At 42.3% G+C, this 11,707-nt stretch overlaps 1 protein-coding gene across 1 annotated transcript; it reads right to left on the bottom strand.

Annotated features, from left to right (window-relative positions):
* Positions 1-518: 518 nt before the first annotated feature.
* Positions 519-10,443, bottom strand: nradd (neurotrophin receptor associated death domain). The gene is made up of 6 exons (XM_083554463.1): positions 10,095-10,443; positions 5,796-5,928; positions 4,230-4,598; positions 2,383-2,611; positions 1,618-1,760; positions 519-1,518 (listed from the first exon to the last, which is right to left on the bottom strand). The coding sequence occupies exons 1-6, from the start codon at positions 10,146-10,148 to the stop codon at positions 1,220-1,222; spliced, it is 1,227 nt and encodes a 408-aa protein (XP_083410589.1). The 5' UTR covers positions 10,149-10,443; the 3' UTR covers positions 519-1,219.
* Between the last annotated feature and the right edge of the window lie 1,264 nt (positions 10,444-11,707).

Below are 11,707 nucleotides of genomic sequence, written 5' to 3'. Positions count from 1 at the left end.
TGGGCCATGGAGCATGACCTTTAACCCTCAAGTGATGATTCGTATAAATGATATCGATGTAAGTTGCTCTGGATAAAGGCATCGAAATGTACATTTGTTGTCCCGGTAATGGGAGAGCTGTTTATAGCTGCTGTAGTATAAGTGATAAAGATCAAAAACGAATTATTAGCAGGATGTTACGGTATATGAGGAATAAAACATTGCAGGGTTGGAACGCTGAACGTATCGCACACATGACCTCGTCATATATTCTTTTCCTTCATCCTGTACTTCACTTCTCTGACAGTCCTGCCTGTGGAACTCACGTTGTCACGATCAATAAAAAGGTTGTCATTAAAATACTCGCATTCTAATAAATAATAAAAAAATAACCTGCCATTTTCCACTGTAAAGACTTTATGATGTAAACCTTAACTCGTTATGTAAAGTGATTTATTTCCTGTTACCTTCGGTGCTAAATAAATCTTTTAATGCTTAGAAAAGAAAAAACAAATACTCCCATTCTGTGCTCACACGGGTGGTTATTAAAAATGTTTTATTTATTTTTTATTAAAAGACAAAGAAGACTAAATGTTTTCATAATTGACAGGACAAACAAAACACAAAGTCGCATGATGTTGCTCCCTCAAGTTGTAGATGCTGATGAACTGTTTTACACACACACACGGAAACAGTGCTTTATGATCAGTTCCTGCTACCACACAGCACACCTCATCCCTATAAAACACGCATTGCTCCTGATGGTGTGCTCGTGTGACTCGGGATTCGATGAGTCTGAATGCCTTCGTTAGTAAAAACTAAGGGCATTTTATTTTCCCCAGAAGAATAAGTTTCTCTCCTGCAGGAGTGAGTGGAAAACAGCAGGAAAACACGACCTGCAGGCAGTAACCAAAACCATCTGAACCACAGATTCTTTTTCTCCCCTCCTGTTACAGAGGTACCGTGTTTTGTTTCGGCTTGTCAATACTCTGAAATGGAAGTCCGTCTTCTGCACATAAATACCAAAACCGTCTTTAACGGAAGATGAGCAGAGCATCCAATCTTGGTGGAAAGCGCTGCAGAAATGAGCAAAAAGGCACTTATAATGATTATAAAACAAGCAGGATACAGTTCTTTTCCTTCTTTTTGGAAGCTAAAGTCTTTTTTTCTGTAATGCAGAAACGAGTGCTGTGCTCTTTTCCTCATTCGGGTCAATTGTTGTCCATGTGAAATGAACAGATCAGACCATGCTGATTCCTTGACTGGGGGAACTGAGTGCTTTGGCTACGTCCTGGCGCTCGATGTTGGTCAGTGCGCTGGAGAGCAGCTCGAGTGTGGAGCCGTCTTGTAGCCCCCAGTCAGTCAGCAGTGTGTGGACGGGGTCCTCGCCACGGCCGAACATGTCCACCTTTTCCTGCTCGTACCCCAGCACGCTGGCCAGCTGCCTCCAGCTCCGGCTTCCACCCTCAGCCAGGAGCTTCTCCACCTCGTCCTGCCTGTGAGGGGGCAGGTTCGCGTAACGCACGTTCTGCTTGCTGCCTGCAGTGGAGACGACAGTGTTGGTTTGGCATTCGGCCTGGACGTACTGTAGCAGTGGTAACAGTGTAGAGCACGTGGAGGTGAGACTGCTGTGCTTACCTTTGCTCGGCTGGCTCTCCTGCAGGCTGTGAGAGTCGAGGAACACGCCGCTGTCGCTGTGTAGCTTCTCGCCCTCCACCACGTTGTTCAGCTCTGCAGCACGGGCTTTCCCCAGAGCCCGCTTCTGCTGGAAAGATTTCCAGCTAATACACACAGACATATTTATTAGCTTATAATCATTAAGCAGTTTAATACCCATCAGGCTTTTGGGGTCGGATAAAACAGCTGCCTGTGGGTAAACAAGCAAGTGCTATAGAAATACAGTCAAGTAAGAGTTCTTCATGGACACCTGACTATCCTCGTTCTGCATTTATTCCCAGTTTGCTGTTATAATAATTCCCTCCACTCCTCTGGGAAGATGTTCTACTAGATTTTGGAGTGTGGTTGTGGAGATTCGTGCTCATTCAGCCACAAGGATGTTAGTAAAGTCAGGTGCTGATGTTGGGTGAGACGTTCTATAGCATCCCAAAGGTGTTCAACAGGGTTTATGTCTGAATTCTATAGCAGGCCACTGAAGATCTTCCACTCCAACCCACCATATCTTCATGCAGCTTGCTTTGTGTACAATTGCTACACATTGTTATGTCTAAGGAAAGGAAGATTTAAAACATCCAGTGGTATCAGTTCAGGAAATAAAAAAAAAAAGGATGGCTAGATAAGTCAGGTGGCCCAATACTTTTGTCCACATAGTGTATCAGTAAGACTGGCACATTTCATTGACACATATATCATTTTTTCCAAAAATAAAGCAGTCGGATTTCTCACCACTTGTAGGCGACGTAGATCAGGAGTCCCAGCACCACGGCTGCCAGCACAGACACGTAGATCAGGATGTTGTTGCCTCCTTGATGGTCTTGAGAGTTAAGGTCTGGAGCTTCCGATCCTGTCACAATTCTATTCTTCTTTTCACGCTCCTCGTCCGACACAGCGGGTCGGCGTGGAAACTCCCACGGGCCCTCGGATCCGTTCCTCGAAAAGATGTGCAGGTTTTGATCTGCAGGCAAAGAATCCGCATCATTCATATGTATTCAGTTTCGACACAGGATTTTTTTCACATCTGTAAACTCTCCACACCTTAATTAGGATTCACAAAAGGGAAAATAAATCTGTTTGTTTAGAAATGTTTCGCGCATGACGATCCGAAATATCGTCACTGTACCCCGTTGCTTTAAAATACTTAATAACCTTTATTAATAGTGACGGGGAACAACATCTGGTCGCAAGAGGGATGGAATCTATGCAGAATTCCAACAGCCACATTAAGAGGAGCAAGATGACGCTTTCACCACACACACACACACACACACACACACACACACACACACACACACACACACACACACACACACACACACACACACACACACACACACACACACACACACACACACACACACACACACACACACACAAGATAAGAATGTGAGCAACACATGGTCAGAGCCCGCCTGCGTGCCAGGCACGACTGGAGTACCAGGTTGTACGCTGAAATGTAAGGAAGGAACAGGCATGCAACACAACACAAATATCACTCAGTGAAGCTTCACAGTCCTGCCATAGCGGAAATCCCCTCCAACCAAATTAATATTTCACACACACACACACACACACACACACACCCTTGTGGGATCACTGAATGCAGATCAAACATTGTAGCCTTGCCCTGTTCAGGCTGAGTGTTTTGTCTCATGCTGTGTCTTAAGCAGCCCTCCAGCAGTCAGTGTGGGTCATGACCCGCTATCCAGCTGCCTCGAAACCTGTTAACCGACTTAACAAATCTCACACGTTTCAAACTGAGGCGGTTGGTGTAGGTGTCAGATCTGTAGCAAAACCTGCTGCATTCCTGCATTACCTTTACATGCATAAACATAATGAAGGTACTGCATCACAGTGACAGGTTTATTAACCCTGTTTTCCTCGTTCTTCCTGCTCCTGATTCAGGCTTATACACACCACTGATAGTTAATATGAGAAGAAAATGCCTCTCTCTCTCTCAGTGCTGCTGCTGCTTGCCACATGTTCATTATATAACTAACACACACACACACACACACACACACACACACACACACACACACACACATACATGTCTATATGTGTCTATGTTGTTAAATTGTATTGTGTTATATTTAGAGGCCTGGCCTGTGTTACCGACTCCACACGCGAATAGGAGTTCGGCTGACCAAAAGCAACCAAATTCAAATAGAATAAAATAAACGATGCGTGTGGCAAATTAGAGCAGAAACTATATCAAGTGGAAGAGCTGGATATTCTGTAACGCCTGTGAGCAGCGTTGTGTTTATCCACAAGCGAGCACACACGGACCACACACACACACACACACACACACACACACACACACACAGCAGCCTATTGTTGCTTTGGTTTGGGTAATAATATGCATTTTCATCAAGTGATTATTTACCTAGCTCCCGCTATTTTATACCGTTTAATAGACAGACGTTTCTTCTGTATTTTTGTGTTTTATTGAGAATTTTGTTCTAGTTGTAATTGGTATTGGTGCTCTATTTAACTAAATTTACTGACAGGATTGTGACATCAAAACTGAACATTAAATGCTACAGATCAGAGTTTCAGAGTCGTGTACCAACCCATGCAAAGTGTGTCTGATTCGGGCTGACACGACCGGATTTCCACCTCGTCCTCGCTGCACAGGGAGCATGGCATGCAGGCCTGGCTGTAACTTTTGTCCTCTGAAAAGGTGCCTGGACCGCACGGCTGGCACACCGTGTTTCCTGCTGGGCCGCACGCTCGCACTACACCCTCTCCACGCCCACAAGCGGCACACGGGGCACAGACTGAGTCGGTTTCGTTCGATCGCTTCCACAGGAAGAAATCCTTTCCGCAGTCACAATGTGTGTCTTGGGTGACGGTGCAGTGTGCCAGCTGGGGGATGCCTAAAGGGCATTGAGAACAAGGCTGGCATCCTGACAGTCCTTCAAAGCCTGAGAACGTCACACCTGTGTATGAGGGAGGGACAATGAGATTAAAGAATGAGCTTCTACTGACATCTTAATTCCTACAAATATATCTGCACACACACACACACACACACACACACACACACACACACACACACACACACACACAGGATTAAGATGTGGAGCGGCTTTTACAACACATGCTTATATTTTCACAGCATTCCGCTATGGATGAAGTACTTGTGCAAATGTATAAACACTCTGCTTTAATATGTCTTCAGCAAAAGTACTTGTATATGAATGTATTTATGTACTAACTGATCTATGAGAACTAAACATGAATCATTTATACAATTTCAAGGTTTCAGTCTCATGAGCTTTATACCCTTTTAAGGACACTGCTTTTATATCCACGATTTCTCCAAACAAACTTCAACAAAATGTATGTGTTCACTTCGGGGTAGTATGGAACGCCAGGTTATTCCGAGATGTAGAGTTTAAAGTAAAGGTTTCCTGATTTGAACTGTAATAAAGTAATTCAATTCAATGTTTTTGTGCACCACCTCACAGCCTATACTGAGTACATACATGCACTAGGCATGTCGGAACATGTCATTCTATGTATTCAAAGGCAAAGAAACTCTCAAATGGTTCACTTTTAGTCCACATTCTAAACTTTTCACTACATTACTGTTAATATGCATACATTGGTTTAAAAAGAAAAGAAAAGCTCTTTGGCTGAATTTTAGCCATGAACTATGCAAAAAGGGAAGTGGTAGCCCAGTGGTTAAGAAGTTGGATTTCCGATTGGAAGGTCACGAGTTCAAATTCCACCAAGCTTCCACTGCTGGGCCCCTGAGCCAGGGTCTTAACCCACAGATAATTGTAAGTCGCTCCGAACGGGGGCGTCTGCCAAATGATGTAAACGAGAAAAAAGCTTTGGATTTTTTTTTCTCTCGTTATAAAACGTATTAACACACAATTACTTTTCAAGAAAATGTAAACATACTCAATCAAATCATGTTGGAAATGTAACAGTCCTGCTGGCTGAGGAATCAGACTGCACATGACTGCAAATCCAGCTGAAACCTCACAAATTTTAAGTGACTAAACAGCTCAATAAAATGAGTCAGTAAATACAAAAAGGGTTGATTTTGTAAAAACCAGAACATAAATGGCTTCTAGGAAATAACTGTTGCCCACACGTGATGTCGGAGCTGTATCTGAAACACTCACCCTCATGGCATGGCTGGCATTTGGTGTCTTCTTGTTCACAATTGGACGCCACTCCTGTGCCCGCGGGACACAGACTGCAGCACTCACCCGAAGACGTAAACTTCCCGCTAGCACACACATCACCTTCCACCACCTGCACAAACAGAAACACACACATACACACTGCTGAATGACAAATGATACGTTTCTCATAGTAAAGGAGAGCAGCACTAATGACAGCGCTACTATAAAATCAGATTCATCTTTATTACCAAGTATCATGAGTTACATGTTCAAGGAATATGTAATAGTGCACTGGTGCTATAAAAACATGAAAAACTGTGTAAGAAAAACCTAGAAAAATATAATAATACCAACAAAAAAAACCCACAATTATTTGAAGTTGTTACATGACTGTTCTGTAGCACAAGAATATCAGTGGTTCTGAGTGGTCTAGCAGGTTAAAACGGGGGCTGTGTTGAAAACAATGATTCATTAGCAATGCAAATGAGAGGATCAACAGTCGCCTCAAAAGACAGATGAGGAGAACACAGGGGATCAGATAACCTTTTGGTGTGAGGCTTTTAACATTACACTAGAACCTCTTTCTTCAAACTTCTCACTGGTCTGTCAGGCAAGAAACGATTTACTTTACAATAAATCAGCCCACTTTTCAATACGCTACATTTTCAGGACATCGAGTAGAAAACATGGCACATAAGTACAAACGACCCCCCCCCCCCCCTCATAGTGAAAACGAGAGCTATGTTAGCGGTCAGACAACCAATAAAAGCCTTCGAGAAACACCACTATCCTTCAACCGCTCAGCCTTGCTCTTATAAGCCATTCTGGATAAAAGCATCTGCCAAGTGACTAACTGTAAATATAAGTGTACTGTTTCTAATCCCCCCAAAGTGTTGGTTCTGGTCTGTAGTGATTGGCGACCGACCCTGATCCTGAGTGGTCCTGAACCCTGCGGTATGTCTCCAGTGTGTCTTACTGTCTAACAGCTGTGACTGGCTTTAATCAAACACAGCCACACACAATGGAAAGAAGATATTAAAACAGCAGAGAGGGGGGGGGGGGGGGGTTCTGGGAGGAGGGTAAGGCCGTTCTGCCACTCTGGAACATTACACACATGGGTGTGAATGCAAATGGAACAAAAGAGACCTGAGAAAATTAATCAGAGGAAAGGGCAAGAGGAGGATGAATGCACAGGACGTAGATATGAGCAGAAATACCACAGCTGTCCTCGCATGTGCTCCAAGAAGGAAAATGCGGCAGCGGGGAGGGGACACGGCTGCAGTCCTGAGGACAGGGTGCGGACAGACGAAGCGAGTCTAGCATGTGAGTGTGTGCCCTTTGATGTGTCCCCCTGTTGCAGTACTGCAGATGTGTGAGAAAAGGTCGGTACTGCTGTGCTTGAAACGTGTGCTAGGTTTAAGGCAGACTGGCCTTTTTTGCCCTCCAGGGAGCTGACAAGAGCAAACAGATGTCTAACAAGCAACCTCCTGCAAAGCAGGGGGGGGAGCAAAACCTCAACAACCTCTCTGATGTCTCTCTCGCTCTCTCTGATCTCTGGGCCGCGTGTACTGACCTGTCGAAACGTGAACACACACTCACACACGCACAAAGCTATACCCACAGGCTAAAACTAGTTCCAGTCTACAGCCTTGGCTGAGCATTCATTCCATAATCATCCTGGCAGACTGTATTAAGCTGGCATTACGGTTCATAAAAGACGCAATGCTGATTCAACTTGATGGAGGGAACGAGAGCTGTAATAACAGGATATGAACTTCACAGTATGGTATTAAACAGACATGCGTTTAGAATAAATCCTTAAACCTCTGTTTTGTGCTTAACTCTCTTTCAAAACAGAATATCAAAGAAAGGAATATACTATGTATATGGCCATTTGAAAGGTTTTGCAATAGTACAATTGTTAGTGTTCTATTGGTGGGTTATAAAGGAACCGTGTTATATTTATTTCAAAACGAATAGTGTGAGAGAAGCGTGCGAGAGAAGCGGCACAAGCTGTTTTCGGTCACACTGAATGCCATATTAGGCAATTAAGGACATTTTCCCTTTTTAATTTCCTAATATGGCATTAAATGTTGCCTACTCTATAAACTATGCTGGCACTAACTGTCTCCAAACACTCCGACTTAAATCAAACACTGAATAAACTCCAGACGGGTAAACATCGTCGGAACGACCACAGGGTCTGCGAGCGGATTCGATGAGGTGGAAACGTCGCATACGAAAGAAGTCAGTTAGCATGAATCGGGCTCACGCCTTTGATCCTGAAGTCTCTCAACAAAGATTTTATCCTACGCTCCGAGGGACACAGGATAGGGCCCCTAGAGAGAGCACAGTTGTTCAGCACTAGCTTAAGAGGTTCCTGTTTCCACCAGTTTGCCAAAGAAGGACCACCAAAGATCAGCGAGCTCTGCTCTGCGGCTGTCCTGGTCACTCACTCATTCTCACACACACTGACTCTCACATACACACACACACGCTGCTGACTGGACTTGATGTATGGGCGCATGTGGAGTGTGTGTAAGGGATTAATGACAGGACTGAAAGACACACTTCAAAGGGCACATGAGACTGCAGCTCAGTCAGAAAATGGGATTTATTGCCACAGCTTCACACCCAGATGTCTGTCACAAACCTTCAACAGCAGCCGAACTGCAGACGTGTGAACTTTTCTCAAATAAGAAATCAAGTCAAATGTACCAAAATCCATGGGATCTTTTTTTTTTAACATACACACTGATAATTAAATCTAAACTAGTGGTACAAAAGTATCCTCAATGTGTAATAAAAGGGGAAAAAATCTGCATGTACGAACTGAAAAGAAGTAGATACTGCACCAGTCTCATAAATGATATAAAGTATTTTGTAGCAATGTGAAAATGTGACACGTGTTCCCACAAATGGATCATCCTATTTGGACCCCAATGAATTACCCTGCTGATCTCTCTCTCTCTCTCTCTGTCTCTCTGTCTCTCTTTCTCTCTCTCTCTCTCCAATAAAACTTCAAGCTCCTGATTTACAGACCTGCCAGGTAGAAGTTAAGGACCCAAAAAAATCGCCTCAAAGGAGGCTGTTTGAGGAAGGGGAGGGGATTTTGAGGAACCACACATACACATACCAAAGCCATGCAGCAAAACGGAAAGTCAAATTACCAAACTACAAACTCCCCCCCTCTTGCCATCCACAGACCAGGAGAAAATGAGGATAATTACTACACTCTGCACACTCTACACACACACACACACACACACACACACATACACATACACAGAACCAGCCGTGCTTATGCTGTGGTTGCCTTTTCACCATGTGCTGACTTAAGGGACAGATGTGGCACTGTCCTCATTCCTCACACTGTTTCTATGCACCGAATGACCCGCATCTGCCTTACAGCGATTTCATGCCTAAAACAAAAAGCTCGCACGAGCACAAGAACAGAGTCCTCCTTTGAAGATAGCGAGCATAACAACCCGATTAGATCATAGCTTTTTTTTTTTTCTCCCTGTTCTCAAAGTTCTCCAGAATGCCATGTTTTGATACAGGGAATAGAGAGAGAATGTATACAGAATTCTGGGAACAATATGGCACAAAAGGATAGAAATGAGAGGTGTGTAAAAAAAAAAAAAATAATAATAATACAAAGACCAGCATTTAACAGCAGATTTCTTTAACAAAACAGCATTAGTTTTATAGCTAATTTATTGTTGCTGGTATATTCCTATAGTTTGAAAGGAAAAATCACATTGATGTAGCATATATTATTGTCCGGTTTTGACTATCTATACACAAATCATATATATATATATATATATATATATATATATATATATATATATATATATATATATATATATATATATATATATATATATCATGCCATGATAATACAATAATATGAAATGATATTTCTGTAAATGGGGTTGTATGAAATGATTTGTAATTGCGATTGTGCTACAAGTGTACATCTACAATAGTTACACAGCTAAATGAGATCCATCAAGAATTCTTTTACAGCATACAAACCGTGTACTTAATAATGACCAGATGTGATAAAGTCGTACAAATGAGTACAAACCCCTTTTATTGTACCCATTTAAAAACTTTTTTAGACTATTGATTATTTTTTTTAAGTGTTACAGTTATACATGTAATGTTATAGAAAGCCTTTGACATTGCAGAGATCATGTAACAGAACACACTGTATTGGTAAGCAGAAGTAATGCTGGAAAAGCAGGATGTTGGAGATGTTCCAGTGCAGCACGTTGCTGCTGTACTCACCTTCAGAGCTGTGAGATGGAGATAAAGAGGGAGAAGCGCAGCGATGAACTTCATCTCGGGCTTCTGCTTTTAGGCTCGCGCAGAATCACAGATCGTAGGTGTGTGTGTGTGTGATGTGTGTGTGTGTGTGTGTGGTTGAGCGCGCGCGTTAACAGGAGACTCTAAAAGCTACACCCGCTAAACCTGAAACACTTCTACGCTATAAACATCGAGACGTGAGTGATGAATAATCCCGGTTTGGGTTCCTGTAGGACTTCACTCTGTTTCCGTGATTACTAGTTTCGGACTCACTCCGCTCCGCGCGCACTGCCATCACAACACTGAAGTGTGCGCGAGCCGCTTTTGAGGCGCTTTCGGCGGTCCGCCTTGACGTCACTTTGTGCTCGTCCATGATTGGGCAGAGAGAAGAGTGGGGCGGGAGAGAGAGAGAGAGAGAGAGAGAGAGAGAGAATGATGGAGGGGAAATGTGTGGACAGGGTTAGGAAGAGAGAAAAGGGACGTGTGGATGGACGGATTAGTACAGAAAAGGATGGTCGAATAGATGAATGGGTAAAGAAAAGTTTGGATGGATGGATGGATGGATGGATGGACAAAGAAAAGGATGGTTGTTGGGATGGATGCAGATATGAATGGATGGAAGGGTAAAATAAAGATGGAGGAAGGGATGAATAAATGAGCGTATCATTGTATTGCTGGCCTACTTGTTAAAAGAGAGTGAGAGAAATTACACTAGCAAATTGGTTATTAAATCTTCTACATATTATTATTATTATTATTATTATTATTATTATTATTATTATTATTATTATTATTATTAATCATTACATAATGATGTCACATCACCTGAGTCACATAAAATTTACACATGGATTTTTGAATCTGATTTTCATGTGATTTCCACTCACATTACATCACTTCATTACCATAAACTGTTCACATGCTGTTTTCGCACATCTCTCCTGGATTGCTGCTATTTGCTCTTCTTGCACAACATTTTGTTTATGTTTTTGCTACTGTTCACTTTGTCTCGTTACAACAGGTTTACTGGCAGAGCTATTTTGTGTGTTGTCTTTGCACTGTTTGCACCAGGTTGCACACATGCACTTTATGTGGCGAGGACACTTACTAGTCCTTAGCCCTGTGTTTTCTGTTTCTGTGATTGTTGTGGTATGTAGCATCAGGGTTTTGGAGGAATGTTGTTTCATTTTACTGTGTACTGCGTCAGATATATATGGTTTAAATGACAATAAAAGCTTATTGACCTGACTTGACTTGATTTCTTTATTTGTCATTATTATGTATTTTTTATATATAAGGAGGATTTATTTTTCAATTTAGATTATATTTAATATAATATATTTTTTTATTTGAATATATTTTCCACACATCCCATATTGTTTACATGATGTCACATGTCCAGGACATGCAATTCATTTGGGAAAATTCATTTGAACATGATTTTCACATGCATTATATATTATTCACATAATCACATCATATAATCTATGTGATTTTACTGTAAGTAGTTGCTGTGGTGAAAATGTATGTGTTGAGAATAGACCCTGAATATGATGCCAATTCATTATAGGGTTTTGGATAGTGTGTGTGTGTGT

The sequence above is a fragment of the Silurus aristotelis genome (genome assembly GCF_946808225.1).
Source record: "Silurus aristotelis genome assembly, chromosome: 1".
Taxonomy (NCBI): Eukaryota; Metazoa; Chordata; class Actinopteri; order Siluriformes; family Siluridae; genus Silurus; species Silurus aristotelis.
Note: the sequence above shows the minus strand (reverse complement) of the source record. Positions and strands in the feature narration are given on the sequence as shown.